General features: G+C 49.2%; 1 protein-coding gene across 1 annotated transcript in view; it reads right to left on the bottom strand.

Moving 5' to 3' along the window:
* Window positions 1-648: 648 nt before the first annotated feature.
* Window positions 649-21356, bottom strand: part of ZFAND3 (zinc finger AN1-type containing 3) — a 52111-nt gene continuing 31403 nt past the window's right edge. The window contains exons 3-6 of the mRNA XM_053459834.1: window positions 15915-16094; window positions 11722-11787; window positions 6077-6244; window positions 649-1189 (exon numbers count right to left, since the gene is read on the bottom strand). Coding sequence (XP_053315809.1) covers window positions 1035-1189; window positions 6077-6244; window positions 11722-11787; window positions 15915-16094 — 569 coding nt within the window. The 3' untranslated portion in view covers window positions 649-1034. The remainder of the gene's footprint in view (window positions 1190-6076; window positions 6245-11721; window positions 11788-15914; window positions 16095-21356) is intronic.

The following is a 21356-nucleotide window of genomic DNA, read 5'->3' as shown; positions in this document are numbered from 1 at the left end:
CGACGTCACACGGGCCAACATTTTTCTGATCCCACCTCCGCCAACCCCCCAGGCTGCATAGAGACGAGGCTGATAGCCCTTTAATTTTTACATACATATATATATATATATATATATATTATTTAGACAAACGGGGTAACGCTTAGAGGATAAAAAAAAAAAAATAATCAGGAGAAAGCTCATCTGGTCGTTCCACAACATGGTTCCATCTGCTACAAAAATGTCCTTTTTTTGCCCCAATATACAGCTACAGACCGCCGGTCTGTGAATTAGCCTTGTCTGACCGGATAGAGAGCCCATCACGCGGCAAATTGCAAACGAAAGCCAATCAGGTTAAAGTCGGAGAGGAGCGTGCAGCTAATCCTCACATGTGCTTATTCAGAACCAACACGTTTTGCCCACGGCTTCCGCGTGAAGTATCGAGTATACTCCGTCCAAAAGCCTTCGGCGTTAACGAGCCGGCGATTCCCGGATCCTTCCGTGCTAGAAGTAACCTGATAGGAGACTGGGAGGAAGTTCTGACCAGTCAGATCCCTGAAGCAGTGGAAATAAGACAGAGTCCAACCAAGGAAGGATACGGCTCACTAAATGTATCGTTATAGAAAAAAAAAAAACAACTGAATGATTCTGGGGTGAAACCAGCCTGTCTGAGCGTTTACGTTCATAATTTATTATTGTTATTAGAAGTTACACCAAACAAGGAAGGGAAGGTGACGATTTATTGAGATAAATGACCATTTGGATAACGGAGTCACATTTTCAGTGGAACGGACAACAAAAAAAGTTGAATTACCCTCCGACAAGCCGGACGGAGGGTATCGCACCTCTCGGCCAACTGCCAACCAACCCTTGAATTTAAAAAAGTACCTACATTTTTTTTCCCCCGAAAAAGAAAATAATGGAAAAAAACAAAAGTCCACAAAAAACCCCCAAAAACCTGATTGGCTGTAGTCTGTGACTTGCCCGATAGTGACGGCCCGGTTGTTTTGTCCTAAATAAGGCTAACATTAGTGAAATAAGAGAGCGCGTGGCACTCAGGAGCAGCCCTCGCCGATGCGCTGGCAGGACCGGCCCACTTTCCGGTCCAGTTTCACCATTTTCATGATGGCCTCCTCGCGCCCGCGGCCCATGTGGTCAAACGTGCAGTCGTGCTGTTCCGGGAGGCGATGCAACATACAGAACACGTAACCTGCGCGGAGACAAAGAGAGAGAGCGCTACAGAGAATCATACAACACAAGATCGTCGCGGTCCCCGGCCCGGGGGCGACGCGGAAACCGACGCTCTTATCCACAAATTAAAACTGTACATAAAGATTGGATTTTTGGCAAAACTGATTATAAAGCTCTATTACTTGAAAGGGGAGTAATAAAAACTGTTGAAATCATAAAAGTTCAACAAACATAACCGGAATGGGCCTTGTTTATTGGTGCACATCTTTGGAAAGTGAAGCGAGGAAGTTTTAGTTTATGGAGAGGGTGGTGGATAAGTGGAACAGCCTCCCAGCAGAGGTGGTAGAGGGTAATACAGCAAGGGTATTAAACATGCATGGGATAGACATACGGCTCCTGAATCTAAGACGAGACCGACGACTGATTAAGGTTTGAGTCGTTACAGCAGGGGAAACGGGCGACTAGACGGGGCCCGGCAGTTTGGGGGGGGGGTTAGGCGAGAATGGATTTGCTATAAACGATTGGAATTTATTAAGGACCCCCCCATTACAGAGGCTCCTGTTTCGAGGTCGTTGGTTGCTGACATTTATCTGCTCGGCGGCCTCTTCTCCGGTACATTAAATTATTTTGTCGACGTGAAGTTCTTAATCATTAAACCCATTTCTGGGGCTATTAGAGTCTTTCCGCGATGCGTTATATATTTTTATATATTTATATATATTTATATAGTCTGTGGAGGGTCGCTGGTTTCAGCGGTGATGTCAACAACCAAATCTTCAGGCCTTTTTTTGTTTTTGGGGAGGGGGTTATGATATTAATATAACTGCGGCATTTGTTTTTTGGGGGCATTTCCCGGTTTATAATCTCCATAGTTGTTTAATGAATTTCGCTATTCTTCCAATTTTCAGCATTAAGCAGTGAGAAGTACCGAGCCGCGTTATTAGAGATTTATATAGCACCACCATATTCCGCAGAGCAGTACAACCGCACATCTTACATGCTGTTTAACACTCAAAACTATTAAAAGCCCTCTCTTTATCTCAATTTTTCCTATAAATGACATAAATTATCTGCAGTCCTGGAGCCGCCGTCGCTGTCAGTCAGGTGATATTTTGGGTGACTTTCCCGGCTCAAACACCACACGGAGCTGACGCTTTATGGCAATGCTAATGAAGTCTGTTCCTCCATAGACTTTCATTAGTCAGAGAGCCTGGCTGGGTGATTAAGACTGAGCCATTCTATTGTTCCCCACAGGCAGTATGATAAGGAGTCGGGGGGTTTAGTAGATCAGATAACAGAGCGGGAATCATACAAACGGCTGATATGCAGCTGCCTGAAAACTTTATATTATGGGGGGGGGGGAATGAAGGTTCGACCAGTTATTTTGTTTGTTAGGAAGTGAATGTCGTTTGACGGAATGGCTGTCATGGGACACGCGGGAGAAAATGAAATCTACTTTACTGATTGCGAGCCGATTAAATGCTTTAATGAAATCGCGTTATCCGGGTACCCGGGGCAAATTCTAAGAAACATCCGCAAGTTAAAGGAAAAAAAAAAAAAGTGAAAAAAAGAAAAGCAAAACAAAACACACTGAAAACGCGGAGAATTCGTTATAAGACGCTGAAGCGTGAGATACTCTGCGGGTTTATTCACTTAAACAGGAGCTTCCCACAGAGCTCACCCTGCGCGGCACGTCACGAAGGGCCGACCTCGGACAGCCTCTCCTCCAGGAAGGGAAAGTATCCGAGCACACAACAGCCCGGATCGAGTATCGGGACTCGCTGCAGAACCTCACAAGGCTCGGTCCGGGGACCAACGCGTTTGCATTAAATATGTTTCTAGAAGCAGGTGACCGTTCTCCTCCCTAAACCCCCAGACATGCGCTGCATCGTGTAACGAGAAGTAACAGAAGCCGGCCGGTCATTTTATGTCTCATTCATGCTCCTTGTCACTTACAAACTGCATTAAAAAGGGTTATTTGAGATACTAGAGCTGCCTAGCAACAGAGACTCATCGTTCGTTCCAAACTCCTCCTCTACGTATCGCATCACAGCAGTCTGCCCGCCCACAACCACTCCCAGTCCACTTTAAGCCAACGGACCTTCAAGCAAACGCCCCTTCTGTGATGTCAGAGCAGTTCCGAGGGGACACATGGAGCGGCCCTCATTCATATTTTTTGGCAGGAAACACTTCGGTCACATGACGGAAAAGCAGGCTACGGAATAAACGAGAGCTCCTCGCTTAATTGGGTTTTTTTGTGTGTTTTGGATAAAAAGCAGGAAGGATCGGGGGAGGGGACTCGGTGGGTTCAGGTCTTGTTTGAACTTAAATTACTTTATTAACATGTAGGAAACAAGCAAAAATACATCAGACAAGACCGGCCGAAGCGCTAACTGCGCATGGACTACTTCATTTATTAACTAAAAAATAATAATTAAACCGGTTTCATTCATAAAAATACATGATTTAAATTTGCTGGATGTTGGTATAATAACCAGGTACAGCGTGGACAGGTAGGTACAAGGTGCGGGGGCAGATGGGCAGGTACATGGGGCAGGTACACGGGGCAGGTGGGCAACTGCTCCACATACACAACGTTCCGCACGTTCCACATAACCTCGGCAGACTTTTCCTGGATCCACGTCTTTCGCGACAAGCGTTATGCCGAAGCTTTAACCCCCCACGTGCCGGCAGGATAAAGAAATCTGGGCAGCAAAGGGTGCGCGCGGCTCAGCACGTTTGCCCCAAAAAGCGGCTCCTGAACGATTATCTATTTGTCTCACCAATCCCAGCCGGCCGGCCGAGGACGCGCAGAACTCAGCTTACAAATTGCTGTTTTGAAGATCAAAGGCAGGCGAGGATTGGTGTGCGTGCGCGGCCGAGGAGATCGGCATTTAATGAATTTTCTTTTTCCTCCCCTGTGTGGGTTTGTCGGCGCTCCCGCGGCGGGCTCCGGGGCAGAAATCGGTGCGGGGGAGACGGGGGGCTCGGTGACTGCGGCTCTCCGTGCCTCGGCTTTAATTGGCGCCTCATTAAAAAGTAATGAAAATGACATCTTCTGTTCCCGGCGCTCGAGGCGCCGAACGCTACAAAGGGGGCCGCGCTCCTCGCCACTCCACCAATTTACGCGGCGACGGCTCGTAAGCGTTATTTATGAGCTGTGCTTAATAACTGGTCGGAAAAAAAAACGACTAAAAAGCCCCCGGCCCGGGGCGGCCCCTCCGATGGTGAGAAAACACACAAACCGACGCGTTTTCATTCGCTTTCCTTTCCAAAGGCGGCTTTTTTTCCGCCGCTCTCCCCTTTTCTTTTCCTCGTTAAATGTCACCGAACCTCACCGCCGCTCTCTTTACAGCTCATTTGAAGCGATAAGGGGGAGTCCTCGAGGGGTTAATCGGCAGAATCCTCCGCACCCTAATAACCGGACCGCTCCGCGTTCTAGAATCATCCGGCATTCCTGCTCTAGAGCCGGCAGCGATTGACGAAGAGCATCGCGAGGGGACATCTCTGTGGCCCCCAGAAACCCGGATATAAAGGCGCCCACAATCTCATCTCACATGTCATTAAGGGGTTAATTAGAAAGATGGGTCTAATATAACTTAAAGCAATTGCTATATGTAGATGGAATGTCAGGAACATTGTACTGGTTGCCATGGTGACTGCTCCAAATTAAGAGTTCAATGCAACAGAAACCAACACTGAACGTGACAGCGATGCAAACGCGGGAGCTGGAAGCTGCAGCCCCTCTGCTGATACCAGACTGTCTGTCTCTCTCCTCGTAACTCGTTTTATTTCCAGAAATACTCATCGCGGTCGTTTAGCCGGGAGCCGGGATCGTATTAACGAGGCGCTGGAATGCCTTCTTTCATTTGCTATGTTTATATCTATAACGATATATATGGTGCCACCATATTCCGCAGCGCAGTACAATGAGATATATAAACGGGTGAGTGAGGGGAGTCGGAGCTTCCGAGGCTGGCCGAGGGAGCTTTGATTTACAAAGAGAGCGAGAGTGAGAGTGAGAGAGATCGATCATCTGCGACTCAGAGGCAGACGGAGGAGAGTATTTGGAGGGTATTTGGGGGAAACTCCGGACCCAGTGTGCGGACCGGAGGGGAATCGCTTCCAACCTGCAGCTTCCCTCACCAGAAACACTCGAATTTTACTGACACGGGAAACACAACGATACTAAAATATTCATCTTATACCAAAAATCAATACCCGTTCCTAAAGGGGGAGTCCCACGACTAGTAATATAACCCCCCCCGTGCGATATACTGTAATATAACCCCTAGGCGCTATATACAGTAATACAACCCCCCCAGGCGCTATATACAGTAATATAACCTCCCCAGGTGCTATATACAGTAATATAACCCCCCAGCCCTATATATAATAATAACCTCATATCTGCAGACCTAGAGACGCCGTTGCTGTCAGTCATGTGATATTTTAGGTGACTTTCCCGGCTCAAACACCACACTGAGCTGATGCTTTATGGCGATGCTAATGAAGTCCCTTCCTCCATAGACTTTCATTAGTCAGAGTCCGGCTGGGTGATTAAAACTGAGCCATTCTATTCTCCCCCACAGGCAGTATGATAAGGAGTCGGGGTGTTTAGTAGATCGGAGATCAGATAACAGAGCGAGAATCATACAAATGGCTGATATGCAGGAGCCTGAAGACATATGGGGCAAAAAACTACAACTGAAGTTGGAAATGATCGATTGCTTTCTTTTTCAGGCTTAGAAACAAAAACCCCATAACCTTAAATAAAAAATAATTAAAAAAAATTATAAACTGAATCCGGAATATATTTGTGTTGTCCCCCCCGTTACCCTTTCAGCTCCTGATGCCCCCCTGGCCGGGTTATCCAGTAAGTCCCGCCCCCCGATCATTGACTCACCGCAGCGGCACGATCCCAGCTCCTGCTGCACCAGCTCCAATTTCATCTGGCAGCGGAAGCAGCGGCGCCGGCTCTTCTGTTTGGACCGGCTGCTGCTGTCGGGTCTGTCGCCGTCGTCAAGTAATCGGGGCCGCTTGGTAGGGGAAGGGTCGTCTTCTGACTGGGAATCTGGAACGGGACGACACTTGGATAATTATACATCTGACAACCAAAAAACATCTTTATAAAATAAATGAGCAATTCATTATTTATATATATGCTTCAAAAGTTTGGGGTCACAGCTGTTTTCATGGAATACGAGGGCATTTCTGTCTGTAACATAATCACAAAAGGGTTCTAACCATCAATTATCCTTTTAAACTTAAACTTGGATCAGCGAACACAACGTGCCATTGGAACCCAGGAGTGATGGGAGTGATAAAGGGCCATTGGAACCCAGGAGTGATGGGAGTGATAAAGGGCCATTGGAACCCAGGAGTGATGGGAAAGATAAAGGGCCATTGGAACACAGGAGTGATGGGAGTGATAAAGGGCCATTGGAACCCTGGAGTGATGAGAGTGATAAAGGGCCATTGGAACCCAGGAGTGATGAGAGTGATAAAGGGCCATTGGAACACAGGAGTGATGGGAGTGATAAAGGGCCATTGGAACACAGGAGTGATGGGAGTGATAAAGGGCCATTGGAACACAGGAGTGATGAGAGTGATAAAGGGCCATTGGAACCCAGGAGTGATGGGAGTGATAAAGGGCCATGGGAACACAGGAGTGATGGGAGTGATAAAGGGCCATGGGAACACAGGAGTGATGGGAGTGATAAAGGGCCATTGGAACACAGGAGTGATGGGAGTGATAAAGGGTCTCTGTACGCCTATGAAGAGATTCCATTAAAAATCAACCTTTTCCAGCTACAATAATCATTTACAGCATTAACCCCGTCTGCGCCTGGATTTCTGATGCATTTCATGTTATTGTAATGGACAAAACTGCCCCCCGTGACGTCCAGAAAATCTATAATGGCGCGTGTGCTTAATGTACATTTCTCATTGGTGTTGGGGGAGCGGGGTGGAGATGCGCGCGTTGGGGACGCCACGCCGGGGGCTGTTGTTTCTGAAACACGCCTAACAAAATGTTCCCCGCAGGGCACGGAGGAGGACGGAAAGTCCCATAAATAATGCGGGGCGGGATAGGAAACGGCATCATCGCGGCTTATTGCTTTATAGGGGCCTGGCGGTTCCAGCTAGCCAGAGCGCACGCTCCTCAGGGGAGTGGCAGAGCAGGGCGAGTCGTGCAATGAGTGTGGGTGTGTCTAAAAAAAAAACAAAAAAAAAAAAAAAACATACACCCACAACCCAGAAAATCACACAGAGGTTCTGGGCAACAGCCAGAAAGTTCCCAAGTATGATGCGCTAATGACCCACTACAAGGCCTGCTCTGGGCTGGATGATGGGAACTGCAGTGAAAAAGGAAGCCCGCTAGGTGGACGCCTCGAACGGACAACTCGAGGCCAACTCATTTATTAAATCCTATTTCTGCAGTTTCCCGATGTGAGTGGAGGAGGGTAAATGTATCGGTGAGGAGGGGTAATTAGACAATCACAGGCTGAAAGCCCCGCTATGACAACTAACCTCTCTCTGCTCAGGTGACAAAACCACCATCTATACCCCCGCCCCCCCACTGAAAAATGATAGGAACCCAGAACCTTCTGGCGGATCGGACCCCCTCAGCCCGTCTCGTTGCGCAGACGCCGTTAGATCTCATAACTTCATTACATTTTCAGGATTTTTATTTATTTCTGTGACGGGGGGGGTTAAGGGGGGGTATGCGGAGCAGTTTTTCGCGGGCCCCCTGAAGACGCGGGCGTGGAGAAGAATGGGAAGACGGTAATTAACATTTACAGAATTTATTCTCGTGCCACGAAGATGGCAAATGACGGAATTTGTATTCAAAGCAGACTCATTAGCGAGATGAGACGCTGGAGAAGATGCGGCTCGAAAATGTTACCGAGACGAGTCAAGAGCCGCTGACCCCGAGCCGAACGCGATTCCGCGGATCCATGCGGCCGGACACGGGGCGATGGTTAACACTTAGACTGCTGCGACCCATTCACTTAGAAAGCCACCAACCAAGAAAAAGCAACGCGATGTGATTCAGAGCCACTGGCAGACAAAGAGTTAAAATGCATACAACAAGCCTATGGTTTAACAGCCCCGTCTACTTAAAGGGGGCCATCAAAACTGTTATTTTTATCGTACACCATTTAAAAAAAATCTGCGTTTTTGTATTATGCGGAAACTAAAATTAGCCCCGTAATATAATGTTTTCTTTTTTACCCCAGTTGTAGTTTTTGCCCCGTAATATAAAGTTTTCAGGCAGCCGCATATCAGCCGTTTGTATGATTCTCGCTCTGTTATCTGATCCCTGATCTACTAAACACCCCGACTCCTTATCATACTGCCTGTGTGGGGAACAATAGAATGGCTCAGTCTTAATCACCCAATCGGACTCTCTGACTAATGAAAGTCTATGGAGGAACCTCCGAAGCAATTAGGAGGGTTTATGGCGGACGCTTCTGATGTTAATGCACTGCGGCCCCCGGCTTTTCCCCGTTTCTCCTGCTGCAACGACTCAAACCTTAATCAGTCGTTGGTCTCATCTTAGATTCAGGAGCCGTATGTCTATCCCATGCATGTTCACTGTGGTTCCCTCTACCACCTCTGCTGGGAGGCTGTCCACTCATCTACCACCTTCCCAGTAGAGTAAAACTTCCTAACACCACACCTAAGCCTCGGTACCAATAAAAGACGGGCATAAGAAACCGTATGGGTGGCTTCATCGGTGAGGACCCCCGCTCTACCTCTGCGCAGCTCTCCCCGCATTTACATTTCGTGGCGGATTAATTTTTATGTCTGGAAGTTTGAGACTCATTAAGTCTCCCGGCAGACAATCAATGCTTTCTACACCCCGCCGGGTGTTTGTGAACCGGGTTATGGGAAAATAACGAGATAAAGAGATTGCAATCAATACCTGACCAGATTATTAACCCCCCTGCGTCCAGAAACACAACAAACAAAAAAAAAAGAACCAGAAACAGGAAGTTTCATTAAATAGAATGTTGGGAACGCAGACACGGGGGCTACTTCTGCGTATGCTGGTTGGGGTGGCTTTATTGCCCCTGCAAATTCCACCGATCAGCTGCCAGCCACAGGAGGGGCAACATAACGGGGAGGAACAAGTCTTGAAACCAGCACAAGATGGCTGCCCCACCAAGTATCTGGGGTTGTGTCGAGAAGCCGATCTTTTATTTACGGATAAGACTATTCGCGTGATAAAAGGGAGGCAGATTCCGTAGTTTGGCCGCGCGGGGGGCTCACGGACCCGGATCCTCTCTTGCGCCCGCTGACAGTATACACGGCAGAGACAATCACCCTTCTTTCATCCGCTAATAGAATCAGAATGCTGAGTACAGATGATTGCAATTATAACGGTGATGTGAATGGATAATGTATGTAAATGGCAGTGATTACCCCCCCCCCCCACGGGGGGGCTGCGAGGCGACGAAGCCAAAGGTGACCTCCGCTCAAACTTTTGTCTGGAGGTCCTGGTGGTCAGAGCTTTACTGATTTTACATTCCGGGGACAAGGTACGTATGTTTGAATACATGCGAGCATCAATGTATATGTAATGATGAATGAGTGCGCGTGCGAATGAATGCCGGCGTGTGCGAATGAATGCCGGCGCGGGAACGTGGAGGAAGAGAGGAGACAGATACAGGAAAGCTAAGGTGCACAATGACTCCCATCACTGATGGCCCTGCACCGGCACTAGTTTACTAGGCTGGGGTGGCTCCGGCAGCAGGTCTCGGAGCCCCTGGAGTACAAGGAGTTAAGGCTAACACTAAAAGCTTAAAAACATTTAAGACCTAACAGGGCCGGTAACATAACATGAAAAGGCGACCCCCCCTTGGAGCGCTCCTTTAATACCCCCGGCAGGGGAAGGTTCTCCGAGCGGGGCAGACTGATAAAAAAACAACAAAAAAAACATGCTATGAGAATGTGTATCGCTGCACGCGTGCATTAGATAAGCATCCTGAAATGGAACGGGAAGCAGGCTGCGCATGTGCCGAGCCAGTCCTGTACTTTATTTTAAGGTCATTTGTAACGATACACACGAGCGCCAGGGTCGCCCCGGCCGAGGATTTGGCAGAACGTCACATTATCCCAAAACGGCCATTAAAATAATGGAATAAACTCACTGAGAGCAGCCAAGTATCTGCCTGGTGATACGCACAGCTAAGTGCTCGCTACTGATGCTTTTTATGGGAGGTATCGCGCAGGCACAAGCTAGGCAGATTTATCGCTCTGATCTTTTGGTACCGGTTTAAAAGGTTGCGGGAGCCAAAACTCGGGGGGGGGGGGTATATGCCTAAAATCCAGAATCTTCTAATTCAGTAAATATGGTTACAGTGTGAGGGCCGCCGCTCTTTCGCGGAGGCCAGAAATGGTTTTAGGGTCAGTATCTCCCAGGAGCGCAGCGCTCCAATCATGTGACCCTTCCTATGAATTCTCTATATTGCTGGTTGGCGGGATATAAAGAGTTAACTACATTCCATTAAAGTTGCTGTTCCACTTAGACACCCCCCCCAATTTTCCCTGCTTTTGTATTCATATTATAATAAACTTATTTCCGTTGTAAATCATTGTCCTGTTTTCCTGCAGTTTCTTGTTAAAAAGCGGACCCTCTTAGTTTGTCCCCTCTGCCCTGCCTGCCTGCCTGCCAATCACTCAGCACAGAGCGGGCGTTTGCTTCAACGTCTATTAGTTTAAGGTCTGGGAGCGTTTGCTTCAACGTTTGCTTCAACGTCTATTAATTTCGAGGTCTGGGAGCGGTTGCCGGATGTCAGACTGCTGTGATGTAATGCATAGGGGAACGCTTTGGAACAATGACACGTCTCTATTGCTAAGCAGCTCCGGTATCTCGATAAACTTTGTAACGCAGCTTTTAAATGACCGAGATCAATGCGTAGAAAAAAATAACGGACAGATATGGTACCGGGGCTCCAGGGGAATTCTCTCTTTTTGAGGACCGCATAGAGCAGGGGTTCTCAAACTGCGGCCCTCCAGCTGCTGCAGGACTACATCTCCCATACTCCTCAGCCAGCCCCTTAGCTGAAGGAGCATTATGGGAGATGTAGTCCTGCAGCAGCTGGAGGGCCGCAGTTTGAGAACCCCTGGCATAGAGTTTTACTTAATTGTTTCTACTTTACTTTTTATTAACTTTATTTTATACACAAAATATTTATACAATTGTAATATATAAAATAAAATTATGTACTTTTTATATAATATATAAAAATAATAGTATTACTATAGTAAATATTTTTCATTATGTTGTATTATACGGACCCTGCTTTACAGGTGTAGAAGAAACGCAGTCCATACTGCCAGGCAGATTGGTTGGACGCGCATGCGCAAAACGCATTCCAGACTGGCAGGAGTCTTGTGACATGGGGGGGGTGTCAGATGTTAACAAAAAATGTGTTAACCATGAAAATTTATATTTAGAAGAGAAATAAAACTGGCGGCTAACGAGTAAAAAAAAAAAAAAAAAAAAAAAAAAAAAAAACACTTTTCAGAATGGGTTGTTACCTGAGTCGCAGGATCTTTTGGCTGGCGTAGATAAGGAGACGTGAGAGGGTCCTGTGCAGGCCCCACCTGGAAAGGGAGAAAAATATTAGCACACATTTTTTTCAACCCTCCCATCCCTAAAAAAAAAAAAAAAAAAAGGAGGGGGGATATATATATATTGGAATTGTAAAAAACCTTATCCTATTTTGGATAATGTGACGAACGCCTGCCCTGCACTCAGCATGTATGATAAAACCTCACGTGCTTTCTGCAGCCTCCTGACGCTGTGCAGACGCATTCATCACAGATTATTATTCACATTCTCACGGATTGGATTCATTCGCCAGCGCAGGACAGAGAATTAAAACCCCTCGTGGCAGTTGCTAAGGCGCTGATAAAATAATGATTTTTATGGACTCGAGCTGCTTTTTGATATGGAAAGTCACGGCTTTGGTAAAACGCATAATATATTTTATTAATAACAGCCACATAGATTTAACGCGGTTGCGAAACCACGCAGGAGCCGCCGGGAACCGGGAGCACAGCTGCTGAACGTGGAGCCTGCGGCCGGCGCCGGGGGGAGAGCGGAGGTCGCGGAGCTCACGCAAAACTCGCATTTAACGGTATTTGTCAAATTATGGATTTATTCCCAGGGTAAAGACATTGGAAACGAGAGGCACTGAATCTGATGACTTTTGTTAACCAACATTTATATAGCACCAACACGTGCCGTAGTGCTGTACAACGGGTGGATAGCACTAACGCTGCTACGCTGCCGAACGTAACTTTTTACCGACTAAAGAAGACGTCCGATTGTTTAAAGTAATGCGTTTGGATTGAGCCGTCCGGCTGGCGGTACTCGTTATTAATGATCCTGCGGCGAGGCGCGCCGGGCCTTCCCTAAAGACAGACGGATTCATTCTTCACCGGAGAAATTAAAAAAACGGCTTCAACAGAGGCGGGATCCGACCCCCTGGAGCATTAACGCGGTCCTAGAGAGAGCCGCCAAAATTACCATATCCGCCTAACGGCGGGCCCTCGCTCTACGCCAGGTGTGCTCCCAAAATCCTAGCGCTACAAGCCTGTCAATCATCTCTAAAAGCGGGAAAACGTAAAGTAAAAAAACAGAACACGACCCATATAATACGATACCCCTCTTTCCTCCCCTGATGCCCCTCTCTCCCCCCTGATCCCCCTCTTTTCTAGGAGGTCAGAGTGTTTGCTGGGTATGAGGGGATCGCAGGGTTCTACAGCCCTAAAAGCCCCGATAATGTGTATAGAAACCGCAGGAAACGGCTTTAGAAATTAAACGGGGTAAATAAACCCCATTATTCTTCTTCTAAATGCCCCATTCAGATACCCGGGGATAGGTACAAAGTTGAATAAAAAAGTCTGGGGTAAAGCTTTAAAAGTAACCCTCTTTGGCCCTTCGTGGGGTAACTGTCTCAGCGGGCCGACACACAATTTGTTTGGGAGGATTAAATAACGGTCTCACAGGAAGTGAACAGGGAGTGGGAGGGACTGAGACCATCATAGGGGGAGGGGACAGGGAGTGGGCGGAGCTTCCCCAACAGAACGCAGAGGACAGGGAGGCTACATTTATTATGTGGATTCCATGCAGCATTAGTCTGAGATTGCAAAAACATTAACCCATTCCTGTTAATCCCAGTTACAGCAACACACCGGCCCCTGCATAATGTATAGTGATATCTGCGAGCCGGCCCCTGTATAATGTATAGTGAAATCCACACGCGGGGCCCTGCATAATGTATAGGGAAATCGGCACCCCGGCCGCTGTATAATGTATAGTGATATCGGCGAGCCAGCCCCTGTATAATGTATAGTGAAATCCACACGCGGGCCCCTGCATAATGTATAGTGAAATTGGCACCCTGGCCGCTGTATATTGTATAGTTAAATTGGAAAACCGGCCCCTCCCTGTACAATGTATTGATAAATTGGCGAGCCAGCCCGTGTAGCGTGTCGTTACATCGGTGACGGTTACGTGACGGCTGTCGTCCCGCGGTGCGTTGGAACAGAAGCCGTCTCTTTTAATCCCCGTTACATTAGCGTGCGGACGGCTCTCCCACCCGGGACCTGCGCAGCCCGCAGCCTCTCTCCTCCGTGGCAGTATTCAGTAATGAGCGCTGGCCGGCATCCAGCCGATCCCCCGCTCCTCCGGCACGTCCGCGCTCTCTGGAGAGCTTGTTAAGCCGGCGGGCCGGCTCGATGACTTCGGGGATGCGCTGCGGATGGGTTGAGATTAATGGATACCCCGGTAACCGCCTGCGTGCTGCAGCTTTGATAATTGGGACGGCTTTTGAAACAAGCAGACAAATTAAGGTTGCTGTTTAACATGTCAGGCGCCGGGTAACTTATTCCGCGCGAGGTTCCCATAGCAGCCGCTAAGACCTCTGCAAGTAACGTCACGCCAAGAACACGGGATGAGCTGCAAAAACAACACGCACCGGGTTTTAAGGCTTAGCCAGAGAAACGGCTTCCATTCGTAGGAACACCCGGGACGGCGGCTCGCTTGTGATATTTGGGGTCACTATTTCGATTGCACGATTTGATCTATACATTGTGCAAGAAAAGGCACCGATCAGGAGATTTTGTTTAAAAGTGTTCTTTCATTAACCCCTTAAGGACAATGGGCGGTCCCTAAACTCATTGAAAACAGTGCATTTTGAGCCTGTACGGGCTTTGTCATCAAGGGGTTAAATTCTGCATAAAACCGCGGGTGACGCTGAACATCTAAACGCCTCCCAGAAAAGATTTGTTAATTATGTAAAATTTGGCCTCGCTCATAATATTTCAGGGAAAGCTTAACTGTCGCATGACACGAAAAGAGGCACTGATACGTTGTTGCCATAGACACAGAAAAGGCTGTGTGATTAAACCGTTGCTGAGACGTATAGGATGCTCGTATTTTCTTTTGGTAAGTAACAGAATCCGGTTGAAGGTTGCCGCTCACGGTCCGACTCGAGGACCCAGCGATGTCCAGGAGCCGCCAGACCACAACCCCCATCATCTTCAGCCACCCGCTGAGACCCATTCTGCGCAGAGTCAAAGGATCTGGGCTCTCCAGCGCCACCCGGTTCGCAATCAGACAAAGGTTCTGCCGAGATTTTAGGATCAGTATTGGGTCCTCGTAGTCCCTCTGACCGGACGTAATGAGAGCGAGGGGAGACAAACTGTAAAATACATCGAGGATTGCGCCGTCTCCCTTCCTGTTCTGCTCCTGGACCTGCGCCGGTCTGCCCGTTCCTCGTGTTATCCGTTATTTGCCCCCCCCCTCCGTATAACCCCTGGCCCAGCAGGACGAGTAATCAAGAACATTGCGGTCAAGCCAATCGAGGAGATCACCGTGGTCCCTGCAGGCGAATACGCAAAGATTTCTACATATTAACAAGAACAGCCATGAGCAGCGAAGGGCCAGGGGAGACGTGATGTAAAGGACTGAAAACGTAGTAGACTCCATGAACAGACATCCGGCAGTGAAGGTAGCCTGTAAGGTCTGGCATGCGCTTAAAGCTCTCCTAAATAATTCATGGTGACAGGCCGGGCTGCTGCCTCTTGTCATGTAATAGGCCGATATAAATACCCCCCACAGCTGCAAAGGTCCTGATGTTGGGTACGATTTCTCGAACGGTCCGTACGGCACCCGCCGCCAGCCGTCCACTCGGCCCTAACGAGATCAAAGGAAAACGGGACCCCAGATGCTCTGCAATAACTCTCTCCGGTATCCATGCGCGACATTGCACGGGGCGCTGCAGATTTATAGGGCTCTCAGAATTCTCTTAATTAACATGACATTTACATAACAGCAGCTCGTTAATTCCAGGCTACAGGCACCGAGGGCTAATTAGTAATGCATTACCCCTTCTCAAACAGGTTGTCAGATTTGTTCCATCATCAACATCATCATCGCGAGCGCGTTCACCATTTACCTATCCGGCAGCTAATGCCTCCGATTAACCCTTCCTCTGCCAGAGACCGCCTCCGGTTCCTCTGCCCAATCAGCACGCTGCGGCAGTAACCCCGCTTCCGCCGGGCGCAATGAATATAAACAGCCTAGAACCTCTAGGACTTTTAAACAGGCATGTCGGAATATACGTCTATATACCCAAAGCTGGTTACCCCCGTGTAACTGCCCCCCTTGGGGTTTTGGGGGTATGTCGCGGGGTCCGAACGCACGCCCCGTAGGCACTTACATTCGTCTTTGCTGGAGGAAGCTACATTCAGGTCTGCGGGGAGCTGCTGGGTGGGATTAACAGTCGGAGGGGGTATCGAGGTATTGCCGTTGTCGCTGTCTGTCTCACTGGGGAACAAATCTGATTGGCTGGTGCCTGTGCTGGGGGTGGGGTCCTCATCTGGCTGCTTCTTCTGGAAATCTACAAAACAAAGAGGTGAGATCTGGTTAGAAACATAGACCCTGTCGGCAAATCGGCCCCATTCGGCCCCATATAGCCTGATGTAACAACTCATACCTTAGTCTCGTCTTAGATTAAGGAGCCATAACGCCTATCCCATGCATGTTTAATGCCCTCACTGTATTACCCTCTGCCACTTCTGCTGGGAGGCTGTCCCACTTATCTACTCTTACAGAACAGAACCTTGCAGCAAATCTCTCCATCACCCGCCAAAGCCCAGATATCTGTACCGTATCAGAGAAACATTTTCGGTAACTATCCATTTCTGGACGAGAGCCATCTTTATTAAAAGTAGCAGCCGTTAATGAACCGGCTCCACGCTTCCAACGGAGGCCACGAACATTCTTTTAACAAATCATTTCCGCGTTACCGGCCCCGAGCAGATCCGCCATTATCAGTTTATAGAAACACCAGCAATGCCCGTTTCCCCTTCCGCCGACGGGATGCCCCCCGGAACGCCAGCGATCCAATCAGCTAACAGACTCCGGATTTCCCTGCTGCAGAGCATCAGACGACGCGGGGTTAAAATAATAAAACGGAACGTCTCGGGGCTGCCGATCGGCGGAGAATTTAAAGTCACTTAAACTAAACTACGTGCAATTAGCGGGAGGAGAAGTGCGGCTCCAACAGCTCGCGGTGAGACGGAAAAGCCGCCGTCTCCGAAGCGCGCCGGTATCACAGTGCGAGCCCAGCCCGTGCCGGGGCAGTAAAACGACTGCCCAGAGTCCATATCTGCGCCGGGGGCTTGGGGTCCCCCCCGTCCTCCACGCTGTAGCTCTGCGGGAAGGGGAACCTGTAATTAGGGCCGTATCAGGCCCTGCACGGGCAGTCTGTAATTGGTTCAAGGAAGCTTGTGATACAATGTTCATAGATTAAAGAATAAGAGGCCTCGGAGGTCCCTTCCTCAAATGTCTGCTCCTGGACCCCTGTACACAGAAAGGAATAAAAGTCTCTAGATATCTTTCAGAAGCCAAGAATCTCAAAGCCTTTCAACAAGATGTTAGCCGTCTCTCAGAGGTCTCTCGGTGGATGTGGAGAAAGTCTACAGATATTTGGTATCGGAGATGAAGACTCCGCGATCAGCACTAAGATTTTTTCTTCCTATAGAAAGGGAAGTTCAAAAACTTTTCCCCAGAAAATCAGGAGACCCTTCGTGTTCCGGGGCTATTATAGTTTTATACAGACATCAAAAACGCTGCAGGAAGAGTGGCCACCGCCCAGGAGAAGACAATTTACTCTGCAGTGGCCACATGGACTCGCCGGGTTTTCTAAGGGTTAATCCCGAGCAGGGGGGGGATCGGACACGTCTCCGCGTGTATTTTGGTTGGAGGGATTAAGGGTCGGACTGCGCTAAACCCTTTTGTCTCTCCGCCCTGTATCTGCGGGAGAAGCACTGAACCTGCGCGATGGTTGGGTTATCATGGCGGTTCCCTCTTGGCTGATCGCAGTCTGAGTCTTGGGAGAGTCGTGGGCTGAGTGAAGAACGTTACTTAGAGCGTCTGAAGTGTGGAGAGTTAGGGCCAAGTGCGACACCGAGGCAGCTAAGTGGGGCTGTTGGGTTGATTGACCAATTCTCCGCACGGATGGAGATCAGACATTGGGGGAGAATAACCAGAAGTCTAGGAGATGTGGAGCTTAAGGTATCGGACATCATGCAGAATGCGGCTTCGGAGAGACTAGGCCGGGGGGTGAGTTAGAGGGTAAGAGGTCACAAAAGGAGAGGTAGCAGAGTCCTTGGCACAGAGGAGGTACCGGATATTCGTTATCCAAGGGAGGAGGTGCAGAGAGATTTAGAGGATCACCAATGGAGGGCAGTAGGGGAAGCGAGCCAGGAGGGGATACTAAAGCCGTAACGCGAGAGAGAGCGGTGACGGATGTCACACGGATGAAAGGCTCGCAGGAGAAGCGCCGCAGTAACTTTCCAGAGGATAAGTAAGGAGAAGTGACCTTTACCTTCAGCAGCGGGGAGATCGATAGTCATTCTGGCGAGGGCTGTCTCGGTAGAGAGTTACGGATGGAAACCAGATTGTAAAGAGAGTTAGAGGGAGGAAAACGAGTTAGGCGACCGAAGATTAAATGTTCCAGTGGTTTAGAGGCCAGGTGGGGATGGGAGACGGGGCGGCGGGGCGAGACGGGGCAGATTGGGGATGGGGCGGTGGGGGGAGACGGGTCGGCAGGAGATGGGGGGTCTGGGCGGCAGAGGGGAGATGTAGGCTCCCTCGAAGGTTTCTTTTAAACGGGTGACATGGCAAGATGTCTAAAGGTGGAGCTGAAGAGGCCGGTGGAAAGAAAGAGGTTAAAAAGCTGGGTTGGGGCAGGTTGACGGGCACTTCGAGGAGCGGGATGAGCAAAAGAGGATATCACGAACCTTCTTTGGGGTGACCGGAATAAGGGCGTTGAGGGTGGCTGATGACAAGGAGAGGGGCTGAGGTGGCGATTAAATGGCTTCATTGGGGTGGATGTGATCTCTGATACCCCTTAACCCTTTCACCATCAGACTGAGTAATGCGGATTTCTGATCCGTGGAATGGAAGCAGGAATCCGGCCCCCCGTCGGCCAGGTCTGCGGCATTTCTCTGCTACGAAGGACTAGCCTGTCAGGGAACATCCTTCATCCGGAGCTCGCCGCCGCGCATGAGGAAGGCCTCGACAATCCACCGAGAGAAATTTCCATACGCTCGTGTATCAAAGTATCAAAGTGTCAGGAAGCCGACTCCGAAACCGAAACCGACCCATATTTATGAACCCAAAAGGTCAAACGCTGAGACAATCTTTTCCGAGGACTCGGAGGGTAAAATAACCGCAGAGCCATTAAACATCTGGCGTGGGGCGGAGGAGCCGCGCAGGGACATGCCACAAACCGAAAAAGGACACAAAGATTACCGGCCACCCTGTAAAAACGCGCCCAAAACGGTCTAAAAACCATCTGCATCGTACCCCTCTCACAGGGGGGGGGGGGCTGCTGGGGCAACACATTAAAGCCGCGGCTCGGGATCCCACAGATCTCTTCATTACAGGCAGCGAGTTGAGGTCTCAGAATGGCTGCAATCCTTCATTATACATATATTTATGGACAATGCATTGCAGAAAGAGTTGTGTATGCATGGAATAGCTGTCCGGCAGAGGCCGGCAGGATAAACACATAATACTCTTTTTTATAAAGACCCAGGCTGACAGGACAGGCCACCATCTACGGGGTTAAACCAGGCTTCTCTGAACAAACAGGGGCTGGCATTTAAACAATATTTACGCATCGCTATGGGAACGCGCGGCAGAAAGGGCGACATTCACCAGCACTGCGTTTAGTGAATGAAGCCCCTCTCCGGACGCACAATGCCCCCCCCTGTGTGAGGTAGACTCATCTGTGGGTTAAAATACATGACAGGAGGTAATTAGAGATTAACCCCTTCTACAAATTAACCCAGAAAACGCCAGCAGGATATTGAAAAGGCCCAGTGCTTATCTGCAAAAGCAATATCCACATGGAACCGGGACCTTTAAACATTAACCCTCTCAGTTCACACAGTTTCAGCTGGCATTGCGATGGAAATGCTAGATACGTAAAGACCCACGGCGCCCCCCCCCCGAGTATCTGCCACGCGGCCCAAAACCCTACACAGGGCCGGCCCACGGACCCCGGAATAAGCGGCTGTACCCAATATAATGCCGCTTCGCGGGGTCATTTAGTGAGAGTAGACTTTATTACCGAACATTACATCAAATAACTCCATCCAAGTAAAATAACAGGACAGGTTTTCTCAGGCTGGGGGCCCCAAATTCAGCGCCCGGAATTCAGACAGCGATACGGGGGGAATCTGTAGTAGTAACCGGACCATCGCAGCGTGATGGATCATTATCTGCTTATTTAGTGGACGTGCCCCCATGTTAAAGGGTCACTCCAGCCACCAAAGCAAATATCAGCTCCACGGCCCCTTTAAATTTTAATGCGGCCCATTTTGTAAATGCATAGGGGGGGCTCTGCAGAATCCCCCTCCCAATACACATTGGGAAGGATTTTTTTTTTTTTTTTTTAAATAGAATGTGCCGTCCTACTACTTAGAGGTCACAAAAGTCCCTTTGTTCCGGGGAAATGGTGAACGTCAGTCACCAAATCCATTTCACCTCCTAGTAAAAAGCATCTACATATACATAAATATAATGAAAAGAAAAATGTAAAGAGGGGGCTGGGGGGCGAGTCAGTAATTAAGTGAATCCTATGGGGCAGGGGGGTTATTGGATCTATACAGCGAGAACTTCCACCCCCTCCGGGCAAAACAAATCAATCTGGCACGAGCATCCACTGCAGATTTTACATGCGAGATGTAAAGTTTAGGGAGATATCTGCGGCCCCCGGGGCCCCCAACGCTCATCATCTAAATTAATTGGAAGAACGTAGATATAAGCATGTTTCGGATTAACTCACTCAGTGCCAGGAGGGCGACTCAAATACATTTATTAACCCATTAACATTCTTCACGGCCGCCGTGTCCTCGATGCTCAGACGCGCCGGTAAACAGGATCTAAAGTCTTTCTACAAGCGCCGGATCGCAGCGGCGTCCGCAGGCATTCCAGGCAAGCAACGGGGCTGGAAAACCCGATTAAACCGGCATTAGGTTAACGGCTTCAGGAGCCGGCGGTCCCGTAACCGACGAGGTGCATCAACTCTGACCGGAGCTCTGCTCCAAGGAACAAAAACCAGGGAACTCGCGCACCAACCGGCCCCCCGGTGAGCCTGCGGCGGAGGCAAAGGAATGCTTAAGATAAAGATTAGTAAGGATGGAGCGGAACCGCGGAAGCTCTGACTGCGCGAGTATACTGAGTGTATACGGGCGGCCCAGAGACTGAGCGTACACGCGGGCGGCCCAGAGAGTGTATACACATCACAGGTTTAGTAATTGTAACAATGTTACTGATGACCACGTGCAGCGCTGGTCTCATATCGCAGTACACCACTCAGCCCGACAGAGGGCAGCGCCGCGCTCTATATGCACTCGCTGGCCCCTATATTAGGTACACGTTGCTAGTACCGGGTCGGACCCCCTTTTGCCTTCATTCTTCTTGGCAGAATTTCTACAAGGTGCCGGAAACATTCCTCAGAGATTTCGCTCCGTATGGACGCGATGACATCACGCGGTCGCTGCAGATTTGTCGGCTGCTCATCCATGATGCGAATCTCCTGTCCTCCACATCCCAGAGGTGTCTGTTGGATTGAGATCCGGTGACT

Source organism: Spea bombifrons, chromosome 3, assembly GCF_027358695.1.
Source record: "Spea bombifrons isolate aSpeBom1 chromosome 3, aSpeBom1.2.pri, whole genome shotgun sequence".
In the NCBI taxonomy this organism is placed as follows: Eukaryota; Metazoa; Chordata; class Amphibia; order Anura; family Pelobatidae; genus Spea; species Spea bombifrons.
The sequence above is the reverse complement of the archived record's forward strand: the minus strand, read 5'-3'. Positions and strand labels throughout refer to the sequence as shown.